The sequence below is a fragment of the Sapajus apella genome, unplaced genomic scaffold, assembly GCF_009761245.1.
Source record: "Sapajus apella isolate SASKATOON/1434 unplaced genomic scaffold, GSC_monkey_1.0 scaffold55, whole genome shotgun sequence".
Lineage (NCBI taxonomy): Eukaryota > Metazoa > Chordata > Mammalia > Primates > Cebidae > Sapajus > Sapajus apella.
Genome location: NW_022436995.1, coordinates 15,237,342 through 15,264,530, shown reverse-complemented (window position 1 = coordinate 15,264,530; position 27,189 = coordinate 15,237,342). Strand labels below are relative to the sequence as shown.

Sequence of the window (27,189 nt, the reverse complement as noted above, 5' to 3'; positions counted from 1 at the left end):
TTTGACCCTCTCTTCCTGATAGCAGCCATCTGGCTTGAGACTCCTGGCAACTATAGAAGCCTTCCTTCCAGGAACCTTCGGAGACCTGGCCTTTGACACTCATCATTTACTTCACGTGGCTGGGATGCAAATCAGTCTCCGTACCCGAGAGCTTCCAGAACCACATTGACAACTGGGTAGGGGAGGTAGTTTGGCACCTTCCCACCTGCCCCTTAGGCTCAGACATCAAGGGCAGTGCCTTATTTTATTTGCAGACAGACTGATACCACATGCCAGACCTTCTCTTAGTCACGGGGGACCTGAAGAAGAAAAAAATACTGTGCCTTTCCTCCAGTAGCCCAGTTAGGTCTCTAGAAAGTATAGTCCTGTGGTAGAGGAAACACAGTTCTCCAGTAAGCCATATTACTGCCCCCAGCTGGAGAAACCAGTCACCCATCTGGAGCAGTGGCATCCAGGCTGAGCCCTGACGAACAAGGGGTGATTAATGTGGGCAAGCAAGAAAGAAGAAGGTATTCTTTTTTTTGAGACAGATTCTCACTCTGTCACCCAGACTGGAGCGCAGTGGCATGATCTGGGCTCACTGTAGCTTCTGCCTCCTGAGCTTTAGCCTCAGCCTCATGAAGTAGCTGGGACTGCAGGTGCGTGCCGCCATGCACAGATAATTTTTTGTGTTTTTGGTAGAGATAGGGTTTCGCTATATTGTCCAGGCTGGCCCCAAACTCTTGGCCTCAGGTAATCTGCCCACCTTGGCCTCCCAAAGTGCTAGGATTACATGTGTACGCCGTTGCACCTGTACAAGAAGAGGTATTCTGCTAGGATTACATGTGTACGCCGTTGCACCTGTACAAGAAGAGGTATTCTAAGTACAGGGAGTAGCATGTGCCAAGGGCAAAGAGAATCAAGAGACCACAGAACTGCTGGCAGTCCGTAAGTCATTCTGCGTGGCTGGAAAGTAGGGCCTCAGTGCAGCTGAGTGGTAGGGACCTGCAAAAGGGATTTCAGTAGAGCTATGACATGGTTAGTCTTGTGTTTTAAAAAGATGATTTTTAGCTACAGTGAGGACAGTAGATTCAATGGAGGCAAGACTGAAGGCAGTGAGATCAGGTAGAAAACTGCAGCACTTAGAAAACTGAGCCAGGGCCCAAATGATGGTGGCCCAACTAGGGAAGCAGAGATCAGAAGAGTGGACACATCAGGTTTGGTGGTGCATGCCTACAATCCCAGCTGCTCCAGAGGCTGAGGTGGGAGGATTGCTTGAGCCCAGGAGTTCAAGGCCAGCCTGGGCAACATAGTGAGACCTTGTCTATCTCTTAAAAAGAAAAAGAGAAGGTCAGGCGTGGTGGTTCACACCTATAATGCCAGCACTTTGGGAAGCCAAGGCGGGCAGATCACAAAGTCAGGAGATCGAGACTATCCTGGCCAATGTGGCGAAACCATTTCTCTACTGAAAATATAAAAATTAGCCAGGCATGGTGGCAGACACCTGTAATCCCAGCTACTAGGGAGGCTGAGGCAGGAGAATCACTATTGAACCTGGGAGAAGGAGGTTGCAGTGAGCTGAGATCATGCCACTGCCCTCCAGCCTGGCAACAGAGTGAGACTTCATCTCCCCCCACCCCTCAAAAAAGGATCTGAAATTCAGAGGGTCTGAGCTGATGCTAGAGATTTTGGAGTTGTCAGCTTGTAGATGAGATCATATAAGGAGAAGGTATGAAAAGAAAGGGCCTAGGGTAGGATTCTGGGGTACATCAGCATGTCAGACACAGTTATAAGGATGAAGAAGAAAGCCAGAGAGGTCAGAAACCAAGAGGGTAGTGTGTAAAAACCAAGGAAATAGTATTTAAAGAAAAAAGGGGCTGGGTGTGGTGGCTCACACCTGTAATCCTAGCACTTTGGAAGGCCAAGGTGGGCAGATCGCAAGGTCAGGAGTTCGAGACCAGCCTGGCCAATGTGGTGAAACCCCGTCTCTACTAAAAATACAAAAATTAGCCAGGCGTGGTGGCTGGCGCCTGTAGTCCCAGCTACTCGGGAGGCTGAGGCAGGAGAATTGCTTGAACCTGGGAGGCAGAGGTTGCAGTGAGAAGTTGCAGTGAGCTGAGATTGGGCCACTACACTCCAGGCACGGCGACAGACTGAGGCTCCATCTCAGAAAGAAGAAAGGAATAGCCAGCAGTGGCACTGCTGAGAGATCAGTCAGAATTAGAGTTGACAAGTGCCTGTTGGATTTGTCAGTAAAGAGGACTTGGGCAACCTTGTGGGAGAGTGGTGTCCGGAGTTGGGAGGTGGCTTCCAATGGGCAGGGCAGATCTGGGTTCAGTGGGGCAAGGAAAGCTTCCTTTCCCTGAACAGCACTCACAGATCCAAAGCCTCACGTGATAGGATCTTGGGATAGTTCCGTTTGGGAAAGGGATCCTGGTCCTTGGCTTGTGCTTCCAGGCATGGTGTTTGGGGTCTGTGCCAGAAAACTGATACTTCATATAAATCCTGTAGCTCCTCACTCCAAGCTCTTTTCTTTCTCTGGGCCTGATAATGTTGTGTTTGAATGGAAGGCATCTCCTCATTCTGAAGCGATCTTGATTCAAGCAGGCTTAGCCCAAGCCGGATGTAAGATTTCCACCTCCCTCATCCTACTTGAGTTGGGGGTGGGAGTGTTAGTTTTTCCTTGTCCCTTTAGGCCTGCTTCCTAGCTGTTAGATCCCTGGGCTCTCCTGTGGGGGAAGGACCAGGGAATTGCCTACATGAGGGGTAGTGTGAGGTGCCCTCTGAAAGAGCATCAGTCCCCTGGATCTGGTGTCTCCTGCACATCCTCCCAGAGCCACTGTTGGGGGCATTTGGAGACTATTAAATGGCTTCCCAGAAACAGCAGTTTTGGGGCAGGAGTCTGATGTCCTTACCAAGTCACAGTCCTCTCTAGCCAGCCCCTTGTGCCAGTCTTTCCTCTCAGTGTCTGAACTGTCAGAAGGCCCATCTCCTGTACTTTGTAAGCAGTTGCTGATGCTGAGAAATCAGACCTGTAGTTAGTGATCTTTAAGTTTAATATATGTCAAGTGCCATGTAGTTTTCACATCATGATTCAATGTGGTCCTCGTAACTTCACCTCAAAGCCAAATAATAGCCCTGTGTTTTAAGATGAGCACACTGTGGCTCAGAGAGCTGAGGGACTTGCCCACGTGACACTGCTGGTACACAGTCCAGCCAGGCCTCTGATCCACACAGGTCCGTGTCCAGTGCCCATATACTCTATGCCTTGCTGCTGGCTGGGTGTGTAAATGCTGTGCTCTGCTTCGATTCTTTTGACTGGGGGCAGGAGAGGTGTGTCTCCCTGAGAGGAAGAATCATTTAGGGAACAAAGTGAGTCAGATGCCACAACTCTGCAGCATCCTCTGAAGGAATTTATTTTTTTCCCATTGTCCCAAACCCCAGCCTCACGTCATTGCATTTCTATTGCATTTATTTCCTGTAAATGCAAAAATGGGAAGGCAAATGGTTTGGTGTCTAGAATGTAAGAGTAGATTGTTTAATTCTCCAAAGTGTGTTTGGGAATGGGCCTCTTAGCTTGACAGCATCTTGTCATCTTCCTCCCTGTGGGAAACCAGTAAGTGACTATCACTGCTCCGCCACTAGGCAGGGACCTGTGGCCATCCATCTCCTCCCTATCTTGCTGCCCCGTGAGCCAGCTGTGCTGCCTATGAGTTGGGCACAGCTCTGGGGCTAATCCTCCTTATCTCCTTACTTGTGGCTCCTCTGAGTCCAGAGGAGTCTCAGCTTTGAATAGCAGGAAACTGGAAGTACCTACTGCATCCTAGGCAGCTGCTAGCATGGGAGGACAGGTAACCCTTAGCCTGCTGCCCCCTGCATGGTCAGCACTGATTGAGCACCTTTGTGTTGGGCACTGCCAAGTGCTGGTCATCCAACAGTCCACACAGCATCCTATGAAATAGCCGCTGTTCATACCTGTGGCATTGCTTTCTTCAGCTTCAGTAGGCTACTGAGCTCGGTAAAGAAAACTGGGGTTGGCAAGTGATTGAGGAGAATTGAGAGCTGTGGTACTTGCTGTGAGTTTATTAGTTGAGAGGTAAACGCTTGAGCCAGAGTAGTCCCCGCAGAGGTAAGCCTTGAGCAGATCTCCAAGAAAAGGCGAGCCAGAGTTTGGAAAGTGAAAGGCTTCCTGGGCAAGGGACATAGTCTGAGCATAAGCAGGAGAGAGCCTCACAAGTGCAGGAGAGAATGAGACCAGCCCTGCTGGAGTGAAGCAGGCTCGTTGTTAGGGAAGAAGAGCAGAGAAGGCTGCAGAGGAACTACTGAGTGTTCATGGGTCAGAAAAGTGGTGTTCTGGCAACACTGTTGTGTGGAGCAAGATCTGGGTGAACCACTTAGTGGGAGGACCCAGCAATGGCGTGACGCTGGGGTTTGGGACAATGGGAATGACACCCTGTAGACCTGGCCTGCAGTGGGTTCTTCCCCCTCTGGAGTCTGCGACTTGGCGAGCAGTGGGTAAGAGATCTGAGAGCAATAGATGCTACATGGCATAGAGAGCAAGGGATTGGCAAGTCTGCTGATACTGCTTCTTCACCCTCTTTTCCAGGTTGAATCCCAAAAATGTTCACCAGAGGCCTACAGTGGCTCTGCTGTGTGGACCTCACGTGAAGGGGGCTCAGGGTATCAGCTGTGGAAGGCACCTAGCCAACCATGATGTCCAGGTCATCCTTTTCCTGCCTAACTTCGTCAAGATGCTGGAATCTATCACCAATGAGCTGTCGCTCTTCAGCAAGACCCAAGGCCAACAAGTGTCTAGCCTCAAAGGTGAGCGCGCGTGCAGGCTGAGACGAAGGCCGCCTCCCTCCTTGGCAGTTTGATGGTCTCATCGTGCCACCCTGTGGCGACAGATGGAAAGGCACTCCATGTATGAGGATGCCGCTCTGCCTCTAAGGAGTCTTAGAAAGGCGGTACGCTACTTCCATTACCCTTCTCCCCCTCCCACTACTCAGAGGAGGAGTTGGGGACCCACTGGTCCGTTCTACAAATCTTTTTTGAGCAGGCACTCTTCCTGATGCTGGGCATACGGCAATAGATTTTTTTAAATCCATTCTTCCGTGGAGCTTACCGTCTGGTTAAGAGGAACAAACACACAGATAGGTAACATTTGTGTAATTGTAGTAAGTGATATGGAGAAAAATGAAGCAGGGAGAGGAGCCATGTTGGAGGATTGGGTGGAGAATAGGAGACTTGGACATTTCAGGGTCAGGTCACAATGGGCCTTGGGGATGACCACAAGGATTTGGGCTTTTACTGTGGGTGAGATGGGGAGTCACTGAAGGAATAAGTAGAGGAATGATATAATGAAATTTAGGTCTCACATGGGATCCTGGGTGCTGTCTGAGAGTGGACTACACAGAGGAGTCCACAGAGGTGGCAAGATGCTGTTGTGATCACGGAGAGAGAGATGATGGTGGCTGAGACAGGGTGGCAGTGGCGGAGGCGGTGAAAGTGGTTCATTTCTAAGTCAGTTTTGGAGATAGAATCCACTGATTGGATGGATGAGGGGTGGGAGAAAGAGAAGAGTTGGGAATGGCTCCAAGGTTTTTGGCCTGAGTAACTGAGGTGTGATCACTGAGATGGGAAAACTTGATGGAGAAGGTTAGGGGAGGAACAGCAGAAGCTCCGGAAGGGACACCTATTGGATATGCAGGGGGAAATGTGCATAGGGAAGGAGTTACATGAATCTGAAGTGAAAGGATTCAGCCTAGAGTTAGAAGCCATAGGGAGTATTTAAACCATGATGAGCCTGAATATGCTGTCACATAGGAAGAGAGTAGATACAGAAGTTGGAAAACTGAGCTCTTTATTTAGAAGTCGGGGAGTAAAGAACATAACCAAGGAGATGGAGCAGGCAGGAATGGTGAGTGAGGAAGAAAACCAGGAGAGAGTGGCAGCCGAATGCCAAGTGAGGAAAGGAGCATGTGATCAGCTGCGTCAACAAGCCCCACTCTAGGTTAAGGTCAAAGGAAGACAGAATCAACCACTGATGTGGCAGCGTGGAGGCCCCTGGTGAGTGCAGTCTGGAGTGGAGTGGCAGGACAGAGTCTGACTGCAGTGAGTTTAAGTGAGAACGGCAGGAAGAATTGGAGAGAGCAAATGTGGCCCAGAGACAGGGCTTCACCAGTGGTCACATAGTGCGTCAGCAGCAAAGCCTGGACCAGAACCTTTGCCTCCTGAGTCTCGGGCCAGGCTCCTGTGGGCACACAGAGGTTAGGATGCCACTCTCACTCTTGAGAGCCTCATGGCCCACAGGGACTCCCCACGGTGGCACATTCTAAGCAGGAAAGCTGTGAGTCTCTAGCTAAGAAATGCCGTTATTCTAGGCTGGAGCTGGGAAGGGGGCCTGGTGTGGGTTCCCCTTCTTGAAATCTTTAACATGATGCCCCCTTCCAGGCAGTTCTTCCTCTGGCTGCTCCAAAGGTTTTCTATCCCATCTGCTCCAGGACACAAGTCTGAGAATGACCATTAAGTTTGGTCTGATTTCTGCTATTCTCAGTTTAACCTCTAAGGCCAGTACAGGATCTACATACTTGTTGAGACATCCTTTTCCAGTACTGTCCCAGAGGCCTGGTTAGAGCAGAGGAGCCTGGGAGAACAGTAATAGGTACCCTCTTAATTCTTAATTAAGGCTGGCTGAGTGGCGGACCCATTCCTATGAGATAATGAGAGGGCCGGAGAGGACAGGCTTGCTAGAGTAGAAGGAGTAGGCCAGCCCCGGGCACCTCATGAACTCCGGGAAGGCAGAGTCCACTGTCAAGTTGGCCATCACAGGGAAGCCCAAACTCAGGCCCTGGATATACAGAGGTGTGCCTGAGAAGGCAGAGGAGGTGAGGGCTGTGTACCCTGAGAAGCTCCGCACACTCAGCAGGACCATGGTTCATCCTGAGAACTCCAGGAGGGCAGTGGTCTGCTGGGCTGACATGCATTTGGTCTCTAGCACTCAGCCCAGCCAGGCCTGGCAACTCCTAGGGCAGTGCCCTGGCGCAGCTTTAAGAAGTCCAGCCTGTGGAGAGGCATCAGAGTGGTGTCTGGAAAACAGACATCCTTGGGGTGACCTGGGCCCTAGTCCCAACCGGGGGCTGCTCTCTGCTTACAGGGATTTTCAGATGGCTTTCTTTTCACCTGCAGATCTGCCCACTAGCCCTGTGGACTTGGTCATCAACTGCCTGGATTGCCCCGAGAACGTCTTCCTGCGGGATCAGCCCTGGTACAAGGCAGCTGTGGCTTGGGCCAACCAGAACCGGGCACCAGTACTCAGCATAGACCCTCCGGTGCATGAAGTTGAACAGGGCATTGATGCCAAATGGTCACTGGCACTGGGCCTGCCTCTGCCACTGGGGGAGCACGCAGGCCGTATCTATCTGTGTGACATTGGCATTCCCCAGCAGGTCTTCCAGGAGGTGGGCATCAACTACCACTCGCCCTTTGGCTGCAAGTTTGTCATCCCACTGCACTCTGCCTAGAGGGTTCCTGCACAGGCAGGACTCTGCTGTCCCCTGCTGTTCCTGAGGACAAACGCCTTAAGGATTTGAAGCTTCATGGACCTTGTTGTTAAAAGTTTTTCTCTCTTGGGTTTGATTCTTCTGTGAGAGAACAGAACTTACTTAAAACTGACCTGTCACTTGCCCTGAGCCAGGGAAGTCTTTCCCACTGGGTTCCGGGCACACGGCGGGCTGAGTGTGCAGCCCCTCCAGGCCATCTCTACCCTCAGCCCCCTGCACGCCAGGCGGGCCTTTGTTTACAGACGTAGGCAGCTCTCAGACTGTGTTTCAGGTTTACAGCCACTGGGCCTGGGCACACACATTGAGGAGTGGGCCAGGTCCTGTCTGGGGGCCTGTACCTGCTCTTATTTCAGAGCTTGTGGCTTTGTGTCTCCCCTGCTTTCCCCACGCAGACAGCCCTTCCTCTAATCACGCAGAACCAGCTGCGCGGCAGCTGTCCACCAGAGGGCAGACCTGCGCTCTCCATTCATTTCCAGGTCTGTGACAGACCAGGTCTTCCCTTACCTACATCAGAAGTTGATTTGGGGGCTTCTGACCCTTTCTCCTGAGCTGATACAAGTTTTATGCTGATTTTTCCAAGGATTCCTCCCTCCTTTCCCCTCCATCACTCAGAGGTAGGGAAGGGACGGCATTAGGATGGTGTTTCTGTGTTGGGATTTTATGTTCTGTCGTCTTCAGCACAGGTAGTATAAGGTTATATTACTGTAGAACCACAGTGCCCATCTTGCCAGCAGTGCCCGCCCCCACCCCCAAAGCTGAGCAGGCCGAGACTTTGCCTAGTCTGGGGCCAGACCCTTCAGATGGGGATATCCCTGGGGGAGCCTGGTGCTGAGCCAGAAGAGGCTTCCTGGTGCTTCTGTTCTAGGCTACCACTCCCCCACCTCTTTGCCTGCACATACATGCTCCACCTACTCTTTCGTCCCCTCTGCCCTTCCTCTGAAATGGTCCTTTGCAGCTATCATTCCCAGAGCAGGGTGCATGGGCTCCCTTGCTTGGACTCCACCCAGCTCTTAAAACATCTGGGCTTTGAACCCTTTACAGTTGTCCAGTCTAGATGGGTAGGCTTGAGGCCAGCACCCTGTCTCAAAGATGGCAAAATGAGGCCAGTTCTGGATGAGCTAGCTGGTGTGGGGTCCAACCATAGGAACTTCAGATCCTAAGGCGCTGAGCCCCAGGGCCTTCCCAGGCCTAGGCCCTGGAGGCTGGTGGAACAGGAGCTATGCCTGGAACCCTGGCAGGGATCCCTGCCAAGGACTTGTGCTTAAGCCTGCTTTGGGGCTTTGGGCTTCTGCTGTGTTTGCCCAGAGTGGCTGAGCAGGTGGATGGGTGGACAGGGGCTCACCAAGGATTGTGGACACAGGGTAGGCCCTGGTGCCATAGGTTTCAGGCTGCTATCACTTTTCTTGTAGGAGCATAGCCAGAAGCAGATGAGCCAGGGTAGAGGGCTGGCCCCTCCTCTTATCTTCCCATGAGTGTTAAATTGTCTCCAGTGGTGGGAAGAGGCCAGGGCACTATAAGCCTCATGCTGTGTATTTGAGCCTCTTCTCACTCTTAGGGCCAAGCAGCCCCCAGGCTGGGGCCCTCTCTTTAGAGGCAGGGCCACAATATGAGGCGCAGTCTAGGTTGCAGGCATAGGCAGGTTCTGGCTGCCTGTTAATACAGTTAGGCCTCCTGAGTAGGAACAGTGAGAAACAAGCTAGAACAACCCTGGCCCAGGAGACTGCTCTCTCCAGCAAGATCCAGGGATGCCAGCCTTAAGGGGCCACTGGGAGTTTGTACCCAAGCTTCTCACTCCTCTCTCCCCAGGGGGCATTGGGACTTGTCCCTTCCCTCATCCTCAGCCTGGGCCTTCCACAGAGGTATTAAAGAGAAGTATGATTCCTGTCTTCAGTTCTTTTCAGGGGCATCCTGCCTATAGTACCCAGTTCCCAAGGAGCCCCCAGTCACGTGGTGAAGCCTAGCACTCATGCAGCTCTTAGGGAACCAAAAACCAGCACTGAAATAAAGCTGAGTGACTGAGTCCTGTGCTGTGTGAATTGTTTTTGTCGTAAGGTGCTGCCTACCCCAGCCTAGGAACCCGCCCCACTTGCCTCCTGCCCTCAGCAGACCATAGTTGTTGGGCACATACAGCCTCAAGTCCCGGCCAGTAATGGGGCTGGCAGGCTATGGAAAACCAGACCTCACCTGGCTAGCCACAGTGGGCAGAGTCCCGTAGGTTCTTTGGGGCTGAGAGGTGCCATCTAGGACTGCTCAGCAGACAGGGCCCAGAGGACGTCCCCGCTTCTGGTCTTACCCCTGCCTAGCTCTTCTGTGCCTGGCCCAGTTCACACTTAGCTCTCCACAAGCTGAAGTGCTAAGAAAGACTTTATTAGTAAGGTCAGGGGAGGGGAAGGCAAGGAGCCTGGAGATGGACACACTGGTACCAGGGGTTACAAACAGTAAGAAACACTTTATTATAACTTTACAACATATAAATAGCTTGGGTCAAATCTGTGCTTTCTGGCAGCTGGGCACCAAGTCTGCTCCCCTGCAGGCTCCTGCCTTCCTTCACATTGCACTGTTCATTGGGTGGCTCTGGCCTGGGGCCTGGTGGTCGAGGCTGGAGTCAAGGGGCTGGGCGGCCCAGTCCCGCCCTCCATCTCCTCATGCGGTGGCCTGCGCCTGTCATCTGCTTGGGTTGCGGCTGGTGTGGAAGGACCGCTCCTCGGGGGTCAGGCCAGCAAAGAAGGGATGCAGCAGGGCCTCGGCCAATGTGATGCGCTGGGCAGGGTCAAATTCTAACATCCTCCTCATCAGGTCAAACAGCTGCACGTGCTCCAGGGAGTCTTGGAGCATGTAACTCTGCTCAGGGACACAAGGTGCCTCAGTGTGACGGCAGGGTCGTGGGAAGCCACAGCAGGTCCCCTTGCCTCTGGGATGCCTTGCTGGACTGGATCCAGGAGGCAGTGATGCCTCCTTGGAGGACTCTACTTCCGCCCTCCTGGACAGTGAGCAGCTCCTTTCCTTTCATGCCCGTGTTTAACGTTTTGCTCGGAACTTGCCAGGCTACTAGGCGTCTTGCTGGGTTGATGCCTCTGCCCCCACATGCAAAGTCCTGACAGGTGAGTAGAGATCACCTCTGCGAAATTCACTTGTCCGAGCACCAAATGCAGTTGACAGAGGCTTCCTGGCCATGTCTAGGTCTTCCCTCCCCCTCACCTCAGTCCTGCCTAGTTCTTCCCAAAATTTTGAGACAGAGGGTGAGTGGGACAGGAAGCAGCAGGGTTTCTGACATCTGGCTCTTCTGGTGTTCCCCAATTAAATTCATAGCCACCCTATGGGGAAGGGGTAGGGCTAAGGGCCCCTCTGGAGCAGTTTGCAAGAAGCCTCACTGCCAGCACCCAGCAGTCTTGGGTGTCGCCTCCCATAGAGCTGGATCGAGGAGGCAGCCTTTAGCGGCCTGGCCTGTCTGATGTATGTCTGCCCAGTGCCTGGGGTCTCTCCTTGGGATGAGTTGAGCTGGGGAAGCCAGAAACTGACCTTCAGAGGTTTGCAGTTCTCCTTCACATACCGGCCGTCAGAGCTGTTCTCATCCCAAACTAGGCCCCCTTTGTAGAAATATTTCTGCTTCCTGAAAATTAAGGTGGTAGGGTCAAGTGGTGAGAGTCGTAACGGGACCAGCCTCTGGCGGGGGTGGGGAAGAGCAGCTCCCAACACAGCAGCAGAATCAGGGCAACAGGTTTGCAGGGGCACACAGGGAAGGCTTTTAGGAGCCTGGGGAGCCATGGATTGTCCCTCAAAGACTCACCACATCTAGTACCCTGCTGACCCACAGCCAAAAGAGAAAAGGCCCCTATGCCAACCCCGAGGGGGCTACTGGGGTCCTTACCTGGTACGGTGGATCATGTGTGATGGGATGGGCCCTAGGATCTTCTCCATCATCACCAGGTGCTCTCGGTTTTCGTGGGTCTGTGGAAGATTAGACAGTACAAGTAGGGTCAGTCCTAGTTCTGGCCCCCTCACGGGGAATAAGGAACAAGAGAGATGGGCAAGTGCCCTCACTGCCCCAGGAGATGCAAACCTACCAATGAAACGGCAGCCTGGCAGCCCATGCCCTGTCCTAGCCCTTCCCAATGCCTTTAATTCATCTGTGCCCCTTATCTAGAAGGTCAGGTCACCTTCTGCCCCATCCTCCATCCTCGACGGCCTAGCACAAGACTCCTCTCTGAATGTTCCACCTACCCTGACCTCTGCATACCCTTTAGCATCTACATCCTTAAGAGTCTGAATCTCACAACATGACCAGTGGGAGGAGGAAGACACCTGTCTTCTCATCCACATGGGGCTTCCCACCCCAGTGGCCTGCAGCCTGTCACAGTAGCAGTGCTTAGGGTAGGGGAGTGATGTGGGGTAGCTGTACCTGAAAGAGTGTGAAGCCCCGGTAATACTCAAAGAGAATGCAGCCGATGCTCCAGACGTCACAGGGCTGTGCCCAGCCCAGCTCTGAAAGCCAAGATGGGGAGAGGCTGTGAGATCCGGCCCTGTCCTTCCAGCCTGGAGGTCACAGGGCAACCACCACACTGGCTGGCAGGACTCTTGCCCAAATCCCAGTATAAGGAAGGCCCTCTCTCAGTAAGGCTGACAGATAAGGCCAGGTCAGTCACCTCTGTCTCATGACATGGGCCCCTTGATCTGAGAAACTCTGCCTGCCCTGGGTGGCAGAGACTGATAGGCATGCCACCGCCTCTGTTCATACCCTTCCAACAAGTCCAGTGTGACAAGGTCACAGGCCATACAGTCACTCACCAAGGATCACCTCAGGCGGGCGATAGTGACGGGTGGCCACGATGGTTGTGTGATGTTCATGGTCAAAGGTGGCGCTGCCAAAGTCAGCCACTCGAATGCTGGTGTTCTTCACTGACTTCTCCTCACAGCTCTGAAAGGCAAGGCAGGCACACTAGGTCAGGAGTCTGTACCAGCGGGTAACCCACCCCTGGAGCAGGGCCTCACCCTTACCCATGCCAATACCTTGTGCTCATTGTAGAGGGTTTCAAACTCAGAATTCACAAACAGGATGTTCTCTGGCTTCAAGTCTGTGTGGGTCAGCTGATTCTCATGCAGAACTAAGAGAGCAGGGAAAGAACGAGAAGTGGGCACTGAGAACCTGGCTCTCCTGCCAGCTCTAGGCCAGAACCCTTCTCCAATGCCAGCAACTGCCAGAGCTCCTCACACCCCCACCTCAGCAGGGAGCTGGACTGCAACCTGCCTCTATGCCGGCCTCCCTCTCAAGGGTTCTCTGTACTTGAGGCCTTGGGGGGTTCTGATACTTTAGTAGGGGGGGTGGAAAAGAAACTTGCCATTTGGAAAAACCTCCCTCCACCTCTCCTATGCAGAGACCAGGCCTCCACACCTGTCTCTCACCAAAGCTGCAGCAACAGCCTCGAGGTGCTTCCCTCTTCCCAGCACCAGCTACATAATATGCAGGGTCCTTGTTCAAGTTACTAAGCATGTTACAGTGGTAGCAAGAGGGCATTAAAGCACAGGCTCTCGTGTAACTGAGTGCACAGGTCACACACCCAGGAAGCCAGCCCCGCCTCTCATCGCTAGTCATGAAGTAGGAAGCCTTTCCCCTCCAGCCCCTGTCCCACTGCCAGTGGCTTTCTGCTAGTAGTCACTTTTCAGCTCAAGGCTCCCATCTGGCACTCAAGACCCTCACAACTGTGTGGCCCACCACTCCCCAAGGGGAGCCTACTTCACTGGAACCAATTCTCAGCCCATACCAGGCTCCAGGCCTCACCAAGCTGTTCCCCCTTGTTTGGAATGCTTGTCCCTGTCCCATCTATGCAGATCCTGCACATTCTAGCTCAAGGTCTATCAACTTCACCAAAGAGCCTTTCTGTACTGCTCCAGCCATTGCAAATCCTACAGCACTGAGCCCTGGCACCACCAAATCATGCTTTTCAAGGCTGGCAGGCAGATGACGCGTCAGAGCTAAACAGAGGGTCTCCGTGTGGGCAAGGACCTGTGGTGGGATCTGGAGTTTCGCTCTCGTTGCCCAGGCTGGAGTACAATGGCATGAAGGCTTACCGCAACCTCTGCCTCTCAGGTTCAAGCGACTCTCCTGCCTCAGTCTCCCAAGCAGCTGGGATTACAGGCATGCACCACCATGCCCAGCTAATTTTGTATTTTTAGTAGGGACTGGGTTTCTCCATGTTGGTCAGGGTGGTCTTGAACTCCCGACCTCAGTTGATCCGCCTGCCTTGGCCTCCCAAAGTGCTGGGATTACAGGCGTGAGCCACCGCACCCGGCCTAGGCTTGTACATTTTTATCCCATGTATGAAGCGGGGAGTCAGGGTTGGTGGTCAGGCCAATTCCAGAGCAGTTCTTTTCTGTTTAATTCCTGAGTGCCTGGGGTAGAGGCTGGTCCAGGAAGTCCCTGGAGGGAGCCTTAACCTTTCCATCCTCACACTGAGATTCCCACCTTAAGACAGAAGGCCTTTCCATCAAAGGGGCTCTGGTGTCCCTCAGGCCCAGGAGAATGGTTAGTAATGTGCTGGAATGAATGGGGACAGCAAGTAACCAGATGACTTGGGTTTCAGCGTGTGGCCGCCCCATGCTCCTTTCAAGGGTGGACACTTACATCTAAGGGCGTGGCAGAGCTGGTAGGCCATGTGCCGGACATGTGGTAGGGGATAAGGCTGGAAGTTATTCTCCTTCAGGAACTCAAAGGTGTTCTTGCCCAGGAGCTCAAAGGCGATGCACATGTGACCATGGAAGTTGAACCAGTCAGACATCAAGACGCACAGGCTGGCGGAGAAGCATGGTCGGGGCTCAGGCTGTGTGCTGGGGGCCTGCCTCACCCCCTCTCAGATGAAGCCAGTCCCCAACTCTCTCCTAGGCCACTGGGTCACACACAAGAACGCAGGTACACACGAAGCAAGAGAATCAGAGCAAGAGCACCTCTCCCACCAGCCATCACCCAATCCCCAGATGAGCTCTGGGCAGGACTAAGCTTCCTGTGGGGAAGATGTCCACGGTTCTGGTCCAAGACCTCTGAGCTCCTCTACTTATGATGTGGGAGAGGCCCTGCCTCAGAGTTGCTGAGGAAGAGATGGGAAGTGCTGGTGCATGCCGCAGGACTGGTGCTGCTTTTCTCGACTTGCCCACTCTGCTGAATTTTGTGAGGGTCTGTGCTGGATTCACCCACCTGCCCAGGCTCAGCACAGAGCGTGGAGGAGAGTGCTCCGTGTGTCTGCCACAGAAAGGCTCTCCTTTGGGTGTCTCCTACTATGTGAGGGCCCCAAATAGCTTCATGTTTTTATCTTGTCTTATGCCCCACACAACCCAGTGAGGTCCCCAATTCACAAATGCAGGGCTGGCGGGGCCTGCCTCAGGACACAGAGCCAGCTGGGGTGCGGCCTGGACTGCAGTCCAGAGGCTTCCACCAAGACCTTTGCCAGACTCCCCTGGCTTGAGTGTGGGGAGAAAGCACAGTGCAGACGGGTAAAGGGACACTGCTGAGCCCCTGGGGGTCCGGCAGTCCCACTCAAAGCTTCCCTCTCACTCCTTGCAGACACTCACAACTTGTTTTCTTTGTCCTTCTCCTTGATTTTTTTGAGCACGTTGATTTCTAGCCGGGCAGCTTCCCGGTACTTGCCCACGTTGCGGATGATCTTCAGGGCAACCTGAGACTTCCCTCTGGTACCCAGGAAGGAAACACAGGTTCTCATCAGCAGCTGCCCAGCCCTTCCCCCACCCTCCACCCGGACCTGGCAACTCCCAACAAACACCTCTCCAGGAGCAGCCTGCACTGAAGAGAGCAGATACTGATGCCCAGCCTGCCCCATGCAACACCAGACCTTTGCCCACCCAACAGCAAGTTCCCTGGCATCTGTGAGCTAATGTTCTTGATATCCATGCCAGCCTTAGGCTTTTATGTTCTCAGCCACTGCCAGCTCCCAAACGAGTGTGGGAGAGTAAAGGCCAATCCTGCTTAACCAGTGCCAGCCCAGGAGCTCACACAGTGACCTAACCTGTAAGACAGGCAGCCCCAACCATGGCCAAGCGTCCCACCCAGAGCCCTCCTGCGGCACCTCTTGACCTTCCTGGGTTTGTCTGCAAGTCTGAGCAAACAGGGATAGAGGGTTCCAGGATCGAGTAAAGATCTGGCAAGAGGTGGGGTACCAGCAAGGGTACCTCTCACTGTGAGGCTCAGGGCCACTCCCTTATCATACCCCTCTCCAGTTGCACCTACCTGCCACAGCGTTTATCAGTGACCACAAAATGCCAGGAACCCTTCTTAAGTGTCCAAAGAAGATTTTAACAGTACCTGCTCTGTGCTTCCCACCCCGAACCCCGCCCCAGGAGGCCATCTGCAGAGAGCCAGCAGAGAAGGAAACCTGCTGAGGCAAGGCTGCCAGGCCCTGTCAGGAAAGGACAGCTAGAATCCAGATGCCCAGTGGAGAACTGGGGTGAGAGAGCCCTAGCCTGGAAGGGCGTGTCCTCTGAGGCCTCAGGGGGAGGCTGACTGTGGTGCCTAAGAAAAGGTTCACAGGCCCAGAGCAAAGGGACCTTCCAGAGAATCCCCTGCTTTTCTCTCCCTATCCCATTTTCCCAGATTCTCAGGGAAGGAAGGGAACTCAAGGGAAAGGCCATGCACTCCAGCCTCCTCCTAAAAGCTGCCTCCGTGGCATTCCGATCCTCAGCACAGGGAACTCATCACTTCCAAGGCAGCCCCTGCCAGAGTTGCATGGCTCTGAGAATATGACCCTGCCTTTAGCTGAGCTGAATTCTGCCTCCACATGACAAACCCCACTGGCCCTGGCTCCCTTTGAGTCCCGTAAAGGTTCCCTGGATCGTCCACCTGCCCCCTCATAACTCCAGAGGCTCATGTTCCCTCCAGCTCCTCAGAGAGGAGCAGCCCAGACCGCCTGCATGTGTCCCAGCTCTCAAGTCTGCCATGCCTCCACCTGGCCATGGTGTGGCTATACATGTCCCTCCACCTGCTGGTCCCAACCCTAACCTCTTGGGCCACACTGAGTCGTACAGCCGTTTACATGGAAACGTGGAGCAAATGGAAGCTTCCTGTCAGTCTATCTCATGGCTGAGGGGAAGGCTGGACGCCTGGGTCTGAATGGCCTTCCTGAGCACTCCATTTAATGTGGGAGCACTATGGGGCAGCGGTGGCCAGCTCTGCCATTAATTGGAGTATGATGTGGCCAAACCCTGAGAATGTTTATTCATCTCTGAAATAGGAAGGCCAAATATGGGTGGCACATGGCTACAATGAAGACACGGGTACTCTGTAGCTAAAGTGCCAAACCAATTAAAGGGCCTACGGCAGGGAGGCAACTGGCTCCCTGGAGGGGGCCTCCCCACCCCAGAGCTACAGGGGAGGAAGCAAAAGGGCAAGTTCTAGTCTTGTGGAATGGTAAGGGGACAAAACTATTGTGCTACCGAACCTGGGAGAGAGTGAGGTGCCCCGGCAGCACGACAGTGTATACCCCTCTCCTGGCACACACAACGGAGACCACACACTACCCTAGCCACGATGGAGAAGGCAGCAGCCTGCTTGGTGAGAAAGCCCAGGCTCTTGTTTTTCTTTCGACAGATCTGCACAGCCTCTCAGGCAGACCCTCGGGATGGGATTCATGCTTGGGCTGGGCTTAGTGGCACTCCTAGCCCCCTGCCAGGCCAAGAACCTAAAAGTTATCACAGGAAGCAGCTCCAAGCCACGGGAACCAGGGCCTTGGCCCTGTCCTGATATCCACCACCACAGCCCTGAATAAGTGGAGGGACTGGGGCAGAACCATTCGCTGTCCAGCAATTCTGAGGTAGGAATGCCACATACCTGCAGAACCCAAGAATTTCTCCCTTATTACAGGGGATCAGCAAAACCCCAACATGGACAGGTCAGAACCCTACTCTGGTGCCACCCTTCAGAAAGAAAAAAGTTAAGCTCTAATAGCCGCCACCCTCAAGAACTTCAGGCCAGCTCTTCCCAGGAAGGTCCTATCCAAAGTCAGCTGTACTGCCCCAGTTCACTCACCTGGCATGGTCCAAGCACTCCACCACCTTGCCAAAGGTGCCTTCACCCAGGTTCCCCACAATCTCATCTAGGAGAGAAAAGAAACTGGGCATGAGAATCTGGAGGGCAGGGGGTTGGCAGCTCCTGCAAGTTCACAGCATTCAAATTCTCAAAAACAAAAAAGGTTTCTCTCTCACTGCTACACTCTTAAAAATGGAAGTTGCTAGCGTCTGTGTCATTCAGGCAATTACTGGTGGCCCCGCTAAGGCACCACGCGCACTAGAGGCCCCTCCAGGCAGGAGAGGTCTCGTCTAACAAGGGGGGTAGAAAGTAGAGAGGTAAAGTTTTACGAAAGGTGGCTGTACATCGCTCTTGGAGCCAATCGCCGATCCGGCACACCAGGTGACCCTCCTTGTCATCTTCCACACTCCGGCTGCTGCGCTTACTGCTCTGTTGGCTTCTCTGCATGCACCGCCCCCCGAAACGCCATCCGACCAATCGCATGGTAGGCGGTTCCGATTGACAGATTGAGGTGTCAGTCAAAGGCAGAGGTGGAGACGGTGAGGAGCCGGTGGGTTGGTTGGTTGGATTTTCCAGATCCCAGCATTTCATAAGGCACACAGCATATATAACGATAGGGATATTGCAAGGGACACGTCAAGACACAAACTGACTTCAAAAACAGAAAAGTAAAAACAGCTACAGGTATGTAAAGAAAACTCGGATATTATCTCTACGAGGAGTGCCACGAACGCTCAGGAAGATGACCTGCCTCTGCTGCTGAGGGCCGCCGCTGTGAGGAGAGCCATCGCCCCGACTCCCTCCTCCTCCTCTGAGTCTCTCCCTCCCAGGCCCCCCCATGTGGCTTTGGCCAGAGCAGAAGACGCAGTGAAAACGGCGCAAGAAGGCAGCTGGCCCCGCCTGGGTCCAACCATCCAGACTGGTCAGAGGCTGCTCCGGCTTCAGCTGCAGAATGCCCAGCCTGTCCTTGCCTGCCTCTGTTCGCCCACGCAGCCTTGCATATGCCTGACAGTTGCCACTCAGAGCCAAGCTGCTACCTGCCCCCAGACGGCATCCTTGGCCAGACTTCACCAGCACTACCAGAAACAGCCTTCCAACAGCAGCCTTCCTGCCACCAGCCTCAAGCAGGAAAGCAGCCTGGGATCCTCTGGGTAGGTCGACTGCCAGGCTTCCTACCACAATGGCCCACACAGGCCCCATGCCAGCTCCTGCCCTGGCCTTGGCGCCCATGCTGCTCACAATCTAGGCCCATCCCAAGCCTCACGACGATCGATAGAGGGCACCAAAAAGAGAAGCAGAGCCAAACCTGCACTGCCATCCTGTGGCAGCATGTGGCAGCGTGCAGAGAGGCCAAAGGGCCACACTGCAATCGCCCGCAGAGTCAACCCTCAACACGTGGCCACTCAAAGAAGTCACAGAAAGAGCTGGGCAGAGAAGATGCCTGGCCTCTCCACCGCTCCTCAGGGGCCTCAAGGCCGGTAGGAGGGAGGCAGGGAAGAGGGATCGGGGGAGAAGAGAAGACCGCATGTAACCTCAGAAATACACAATGGGCTTTCCTTCCCCAGGGTACTGAATGCAGTGTGGGCTCCTGGTCTCAGCAGAGACCTTGCAACCCTCTGTGCTAGGAATACCAGCCAGGTCCTGCTCTCAGCATGTGGCCTGCAACTGGACAAGGCCTGGGGCGGCGGCCTTTCCACCATTTCTTCACATGCCCCATCACACAGGCAGTCACCCCTCCTCGCCGCAGCTGCCCCTCCTCGCCGCAAGTGCCCCTCATAAAGAGGCTCGGTTGGAGGGGGCCTAGCTGGAGATTAGAAGGGAAGTTCCCAGTCTGAGCTGGCTGACAGGCAAATCCTCCCCGCCTGTGGGGCACTCCAGACTGGGGGCGTTTGGGGAGGGGTGTGCAGATGAGACGCAGTGGTGGGCGCAGTCCACGTCAGTCAGAGCACTCGGTCACACAAGGAGGCCGTCTCTGGGTGGGAAGGACCAGGCCATATAGCTGCAGACCACAATACCAGCCACTCTACTAGGATCCCTAAGAAGTGTCCTAAGAAGTGTCCCTGGCCACTTGCACCACGTGGCCTGTATCTGTAGCACTGTGTAGACAGAGACTGGCCGGGGGCCAGCCAGCATCGGAGCCAGAGTTCCTAGAGTTGCCACTGGAAGGGGCCAGAAGACACAGGGGCCAGGACCCCTGTGATCAGCCCTGCACCTGGACCAGACGACACATACACACACACAAGCACGCACACCAGTGCACGTGCACAGGGCTGGCAGTACTCACCCAGACCAACCAGCCTGAGAGAAGGCTAGGAAGAGATGAGGCCTTTAAGCCCCAGCCAGCACACTCTGGCTACCACTCACCGAGGAGGCGCTGCTACAAGACCTGGTGCGGCGTTTGTGGCAGTGGTGGGCATGCTTGCGGGTCCGGTATGGTCCCCTCTCCCGCGATCGCCGACGATGACGAGAACGTGAAGATCCATAGTAGTCCTCTCCAAAGGATGGGCTCCGCTCTTCACACCGATATGTATCGCTGTCACGGTGCTCCCGGTACCTCCTCTGGTAGGGCAGGCGGTCATGGCTGCCAAAAGGGGGATGGGAACACTGGTCAGCTGGGTCCTTGTTGTTAGCAGGCAAGAAGCCTGTGGCAGGGCCACTGTAAAGGGCTCAAGGGGACAGGATGTGCCAAAAGCATCCAGACTGGTGGGAAGTGGGCAGAGAGGGGAGGGTGCAAAGGTACTAAGCCTGCCCTCCAGAGCCCTGTCCAACGGCAGCATCCTCCAGCCACAGGAGGAGGGGACAGGGGAAGGGGAGAAGGGCAGAGGGCCTCCGAGGTTTCCACATACTCCAGAGTTCTCCCTGGCCGGCTGCAACTCTAAGTTTGGACTGGGGGCTGAGATAGGCCCAGGGAACAACCTTTCCAAGGCTGAGGTTATGTTCCTAATCCTCACCAAAGAAGGCTTAGGAGGTTAAGCAGGAAAGATGCTGGCCTAGAAAATGGGGGAACGTGTGGGGAGAAGAAAAAAAGGCACTCTAAGACAAAGAGTGGGCGGCAAAGATGGTAGCTACTGATGAGGCCAAGGCATGCAGGTGAGGTTAGGGGAGGAGCCCAAAGAGGACAGGGCAGGGATCCAGGAGCAGCTGGGCTGGGGTGGAGTCATCTCAAGGAGTCTGGAGCTGCCACAGCTGAGTCCAGCTGACAGAAGGAGCCTTTCCCTCCTATCTAGTTCCCTCTCACCTTCTAGACCGAGATCTCCGTGGGGGAGGCTCCCTTCGGGATGGGTATCGCAGTCTCCCTTCATGTTCCCGACTGTAAGACCTCCTCCTCTTCCATCGGTAGCTCAGGTACGGGTCTGGTTCAGGGGAGCGGTATCGCTTACAGTGATGCATCTAGGCCGCAAGGAACAGAAGGCCCTGCTAAACACACAGCCAGCCACCTCCAGCCACGGGGCTGCATGGGGCTTCCCGGTTGCTCCTGAAGAGGCCCATTGTTCTGTCTGGAGGCAGCCCCTCCCAGGGGTTTATGAAGTGAAGAAGAGCTCTTGAGGTCACACTGGTCAAACAGCAGACAATGGGCAGCAACCTTCTCTGCCAGTGAACAAACAAACAGCTGCCTCCCAGCAGAGCATCACTGGCCTGGTGGTCTGAGTGCTCAGGGAACTGGGTGAGCCAGGGCCAGGGGCTAAGGCAGGAACCCTGGGCTGGACAGTGAACACTCCCACAGGGAGATCAAAGGCAGAAGAAAGGGGGCCTCCTGTGTTCTATTCCGTCCCGCCTGGGGGATCCCGTGGAGGGAATGCTTTGTAAAGCCAGAGGACAGGCAAAGGGCTGTTGGCATAGAGCCAACACCAGGAGGCAAGGGCTCAAAGCCCTCAGGTTTGAGAAGCTGAAGACTGTCTGGCTGAGGGCCTGAACTGGACCCCACTCAAGGGAGTAAGGACCACAAGCCAATGTGAGGAACCACAGCAGAGATGGGAAGAGCAGCCCTTGAAGAAAGAGGCACACAGGCCTCATGAACATTCCCTAGCCTTCCTGAGTCGACGTGTACCCAGGGGGTCTGTCCAGCCCTTCCTGGCTCATCATGGGTCTCAGCACTGGGAAGGATGCCAGGGTCCTCAGAGTATGCAACTTTCTTGCCAGAGAGCCATTTAGCACCCTTTTGACTCTGGCAGTGCCCTGACAGGTGTTTTGCCTTTATCCAACAGTACCATTACTGTCCCTTCTTCTAGCTCCCCGGCTCCAGTATCCTACTTTACACCTATCCCAGGAGCAGCCAGAGGGTTAGCTGTCTGGCAGGCAAAAGAGCCCCAACTCACTATCCCTGTTCAGTGAGGACTCATATTCACCACAGGAAATTGCCAGGCTGGATCCGCCACCAGCAGAGAAAGCTGGCTATGTGAGGCCAGCAACCTGCTCCACCCATATGTGAACCCCTGACTGCCTCCATGGGGCCAATCTTCTTCCCAACACTCACACTTGGCCATAGCCAACCTCCAATCATGGTCAGTCCTGAGTTTGCCTGGTCAAGCACATTTTATACAAATCCACTGAGGCTACCCTATCTCACCAGCAGGATCTGTCAGGAGAAGAGCAGCATGGAACAGTTCCCCATGGATGAGCAGGACGGTGAGGCCTATTGTACCAAACTACCGGGAGCTTCTCCATCTCCCTAAGAAAGCTCTCCATCTCCCCACCAACATATCTTCCCCATCTACCTGGGAAGTCTTTGGAGCTAAAATTACCTCCCCAGAAGCTCAGATTTGTTGTTTTGGTAATCAGCTGACTAATGTTTCACTGTTTTCCTGCAATTACTCTGGGTCAGGTGCCCAAGCTATGGAATGAAAGCTTAACTCACATCTCACTAATTGACTCAGAGGATGCTCCACTGGCCAGGGCACATGTCCTGCCACAAGGCAAGCATGGTCCTGCCCATCCTCAATGGGCAGACACCAGAGCTGAAGGACATGGTCACGGTCACACTGGGCCAAAGATTCCCTCCTGGGACCTAGAAAGTTCTAATGTCTATACATATTCACGTCAATGGAGAGCACAATTTCAGAGTCATATAGATGTCCACCTGAATCATGGCATGCCACTTCCAGCTGTGTGCCTTTCAGCAAATTGTTACACTACTCTGACCATCAGCTTCCTCTGGCAACAAGGAATCAGTAATCTCTTACAAGGTTCTGTGAGGATTAAATATGTCTGTCCTATAAGTGAAATGCCTAGTACAGCTTTATGCCCACAGAGGTACTAGTGGCAGCTTTTCATGAACACTTAAAAGGTTCCGGGTAGCACTTCAGGGCTGTGTTAAATGCCTTACGGACATTTTATAAGTCCCTTCCAAGGAAACCGGGAGGAGAGAGCTCTGGCAATAAACTCTGAACTAAAACCTAGTGCTGCCACATACCAGCCTCATGACCTTAGACAAGTCACTCTAGGCCTCAGTTAGAATGCCTGGAAAATGGAGATAACATCTCCCAGCCTGGCAAAAGATGACAAGTATGAGAATTATTAAGGTACCACACACAATGCAATAATAGAGAAGATTATCCTTTCTTTAACACATTCTAGGCAAGTAAAATATTGGAAATAGCAGATGTCATCCTCCCAGCCAGGGCTTTAGGGCCCATTTCTCAATTATCTCTGATTCTCTAAAACCTCAGCAAAAAGCTTGTTTAAAAAGCAGCTAAAGGCCACAATTATGCTTTGGGAAGCTCTGCTCTGCAGAATGAAGAAAAAGGTGATGCAAAGGAAACCAAGCCAAGGATGTCAACTTTTCTTTGAGCACAGGCCTTGTCAGCTTCTCATTTGCTGTTCCTGGCCAGAGAACTGGGCTGACAAGAAGAGCAGCCAGCCAGGTCAGCGGCTGCCCTCCCGGATTCCAGCCACCCCAGCACCCATGGTTATTTTTGGCTGGCACTGCCCTACCACTGCAACCTCAAACATGCCACCTCGCAAGCCTCCACCACGAACGGGTGAAACGCTCCTCCTTTTCAAGGGCATCAAGGAGGGAAGCTGGAAGGCCGCCAACTCCGCCTCGATGGGGGCCTGGCTCAGGCAATTTCCACCCCAGCTCCACATCAGGGCACTCATACCCGGAACTAAAGCCAGAGACTCCCGGGCGGGACGGAGCTGCAGCCAAGGGATTTGTACTGTCAGCTTGGCCTTGCCGATCCCCCGGGCTGGAACGGCTCCATCACAACAAAACACGCAGGGGGGGCTGCGCCCTCCTTCGCTTCCCTTCCTGCCGCCCCAGGTCCCAGGGGTCTCAGAGTCCCACCCTCTGTAACGGCCACCAGTGGCGCCGAGGGGAGAGCCGGGGACAGACCCGGGGGCAGAGGGAGGGCCAGACCGGGCCAGAATCAAACTCCAGGCCGCCAAGGGAGGAGTCGTCTGAAGACCAAGCGTGAAACCAAGGGAGGGGAGGGGTCTGAAGGGCCTCTGTGGCTATTCCACGTCGGACCCCGACCCCATTCCGCGGGCAGGCGCAGGGCCCAAACTGCACCCTCAAGGAGCCTCAGAGGCCGTTTAGGCCCCGCCTTCAACGCCGCGGGATCCAGGTCAGGGTCTGCAGTGACCGCCCTCCGGTGGAGAAGCAGCGGGTCAGGGGTGAGAGGTCGGGGCCGCGGCCCGAGGTGGGCCGAAGAGGAGAAAGAAAGGGAGTAGGCCGAGACCGAATGGCACCAGCGCGACCGCCGCCGCCGACTCACCCCCAGCCGCCGCCGCCGCTGTTGCCGCCGCGGGCCCCAGCCCACACTTACCGTCTCCCAGGCTCCAGCTGCTGCTAGGCCCCACTCCCCGCTCCGAGCGCCTCTTCCGCTTCCGGCTCCGACCTCCGCCCGTGGCGGCCCCGCCCCCTCGCGTGACGCAGCCGTCGCCTTCCCGGGCTCGACCCGGCTCGGCGGCCTGGCCGCTCTAGCACCCGACTCGAAGGCTCCGGGGCACCAGCGCTCTCCGCTCCGGTGGGCGCGGCGGCCACGGAGACTAGTTCCGGGAGGGCCGAGGGAACGGGCGCGGTTCGGCCCGCCTCCCGCCGTGTCGCGGCGCACGTACGTCCCCCGACCTGACAGGTGTGCTGCCCGGGTCAGAGAGGCGCTCGAAGCTGAGAAGTAGGGCCCCGACCCGGCCGCGGGGCTCGGCCGGCTCCGCCGCCCCGACCCCGCGTGGTCCGCCAACTCCCTCCTGCGCGCGGAGAGGACGGGCATTGTTCTCGGGGCCCGGGAGAGCGTGAGAGCCCCCTGAGGTCTGTGCGCGGGGCCTCGGCAAAGAGGACGCGACTCCGCTTGCGCGAAACAAGCCAACGACTCCTGACTGTCTCTCGGTGTGTGCGCTGTTTTGAAAGCCGTGGCGGCCCGCCCCGCACTTTCTGGGAAGACACCCGAGAGCCACTCTGGCGGAGCCTGTCGGAGGAGCCGCGGCCTGGGGGAAGGAGATCCCCTCTCCTTGAGCCCCCTGGGATGCGGCGGCCTCCCGCCAGCCTGTGTGGCCTCTCAGTTAAGACTCCCCCGCGGGCCCCGTCTGCGGTCACTGGACAGTCCCCTTTTGCAGAGGCCTCCAGCGTGGGGTCACCAAACCCCGGACACCTATTGGCCCGCACCGGGATGGGGAGGATCAGGAGGCCCCGCTTTCCAGATGAGAAAACCGAGGTGGGGATCTTTGGAGAGATCTCACTGTGAGCGTACGCGCCCCGCCCAGTCTAGGGGTGACGGCTCCGTCCCCGGACTCCCGAACGTCGCGCAGCAAAGCGACAGGGCGTGGCGCCTAATTGTCCCCACGCCACGCCAGGGCTAGAAACCCGCAGCCGGGGGGACCAACCCTCCAGGCACCGCCCCCTCCTCAGGACCGCTGGGCGGGGCTCCAAGGGTTTCCCTAGCACCACCCCGGCGCCCGCGCGGGAGCCGCGGCCCCGACCGTACACCCCTCCCCGCGGGGCTGGGCCCTCCACGGACGCGGAGAGCTGTCGCAGGGGAGCCCCCCGCCCGAGCCGCGGCTGCGCCTCGAGTCCTACGCCAGCTGCTCGCCCTCAAACGGGGTCTCACGGCGTGACTTGTGGGGGTGTCTAGTATCCCCCAAATCTCCGCCAGCTCCACCAGGCTACCCGAAGTAAACAGAAGCTAATTCAAAACTGGGTCCCTTCCCCAAAATTACAAAAAGTAGCCGGACGTGGCGGCGCGTGCAGAGGAATAGCAGGAGGGGGATTTTTCTGTGGGGGCGGAGCAGTTCGGTATCTTGATGGTAGCGGTGGTTAAAGGAGCCGACATATGTGATAAAATGGCACCGACCTAGGCACGTGATATTGTTTGATCGTGTTCCACACTTACACAAAATAGAACCTTTGGAGGAAACGGAGTGACGAGGACTTGAACCCTCTCTGTACCATCTTTGAAATTTCCTCTGAATCTGTACTTCCAAATCAAAGGTTAATATTTTTAAAGGTGATTTTGAGAAAAATGAATAATATTGATTGCATGCAGGTCGGGCGACGCCTTTGGCACAGTGAACGACTGGCATCTCTAATCCATCCCATGTACGACTGCCCCTGGCCAGGCCCTGTCCTAGGCTAGGGCGCCCGCTGGAAAATAGGACTCGGGACTCTCTCCTGCTTGGCTTTGAGGTAGAGATGCCAGATATAATATAGGCCGCCCAGTGAAATTTAGATTCTGATAACAAATGCATAATTTTTTAGTAAGTATGTACCATGCATATTTAGGACATACTTATGCTAAAAATTATTTCTCAATTCTTTCTTCATCTTCACAGGTGTTGCTATTTCAGTTCTTTCATGTATGTATATAGTCACTTTAATGCTACTACTTTAATGGAAACAACACACCACAGCCTGTAGGATACAACAAAAGCAGCACTAAGAGGGAAGCTTATGGCTGTAAACACCTACTTTTCAAAGGTAGATAAACAACCTAACAATACATATTAAAGAAACAGAACAGCAAGAGCAAACCGAACCGAAAATTAGCAGAAAAGAAATAATAAAGAGCAGAGCAGAAATAAATGCAAATGGAATGAAGAAAACAATTCAAAGCAACAAAAGAAAAAGTTTGTTTTTTGAAAAGATAAACAACATTGACAAATGTTTAGCCTAAGACTAAGGAAAACACAGGGAATGCCCAAGTAAATAAAATCAAAGGTGAAAAAAGAAACTTTAAAGTGATACCGCAAAAGGATTCAAAGGAGCACTAGTGGCTATAATAAGCAACAATATGCAGAGAAATTGGAAAACCTACTAAAAATGGATAAATTTCTAGACCATTTAAAATGGCCTAGATCGATTTAAGCCTACCAAGATTGAACCACGATGAAATCCAAAACCTGAACACACCAATGACAAGTAATGAGATTGAAGCGCTATAAAAAGCCTCCCAGCAAGGAAAAGCCTGGGACCTGATGGCTTCTCTGCTGAATTCTACCAAGTATTTAAAGAACGAATATCAATTTTACCCAGACTATGCCAGAAATAGACAAGGATGGAATACTTCCAAACTCATTCTACAAGGTTAGTATTACCCTGATACCAAAACCAAAGATACATCCAAAAATCAAAACCACAGGCCAAAATCATGGATGAATATTGATGCAAAAATCTTCAACAAAAGAATAGCA

General features: G+C 54.3%; 2 protein-coding genes across 9 annotated transcripts in view; one reads left to right on the top strand and one right to left on the bottom strand.

Annotated features, from left to right (window-relative positions):
* EDC3 (enhancer of mRNA decapping 3) overlaps positions 1–9,565 on the top strand; it is a 63,615-nt gene extending 54,050 nt beyond the window's left edge. For 3 of the 5 annotated variants that reach the window (XM_032244836.1, XM_032244837.1, XM_032244839.1), the window contains 2 exons: positions 4,586–4,803; positions 7,168–8,111. In XM_032244836.1, coding sequence (XP_032100727.1) covers positions 4,586–4,803; positions 7,168–7,502 — 553 coding nt within the window. In that variant the 3' untranslated portion in view covers positions 7,503–8,111. Of the gene's footprint in view, positions 1–4,585; positions 4,804–7,167 lie in introns of all 5 variants that reach the window. The other 2 variants (XM_032244835.1, XM_032244840.1) reach the window with 2 other exon arrangements.
* A 322-nt stretch (positions 9,566–9,887) lies between these two features.
* CLK3 (CDC like kinase 3) lies at positions 9,888–25,208 on the bottom strand. Of its 4 annotated transcripts, none has more exons than XM_032244834.1 (13): positions 24,333–25,208; positions 20,807–20,958; positions 19,933–20,149; positions 17,913–18,009; positions 17,569–17,635; positions 15,102–15,218; positions 14,161–14,327; positions 12,549–12,643; positions 12,327–12,456; positions 11,941–12,023; positions 11,410–11,489; positions 11,061–11,151; positions 9,888–10,382 (listed from the first exon to the last, which is right to left on the bottom strand). In XM_032244834.1, exons 1-13 carry the CDS (start codon positions 24,774–24,776, stop codon positions 10,206–10,208), a joined length of 1,917 nt encoding a protein of 638 aa, XP_032100725.1. In that variant the 5' UTR covers positions 24,777–25,208; the 3' UTR covers positions 9,888–10,205. The 4 variants fall into 4 exon arrangements, with proteins under 4 accessions (XP_032100725.1, XP_032100723.1, XP_032100722.1 ...); XM_032244832.1 differs by having other exon boundaries at positions 24,282–24,846; XM_032244831.1 differs by lacking the exon at positions 9,888–10,382 and having other exon boundaries at positions 10,389–11,151; positions 24,282–24,852.
* Between the last annotated feature and the right edge of the window lie 1,981 nt (positions 25,209–27,189).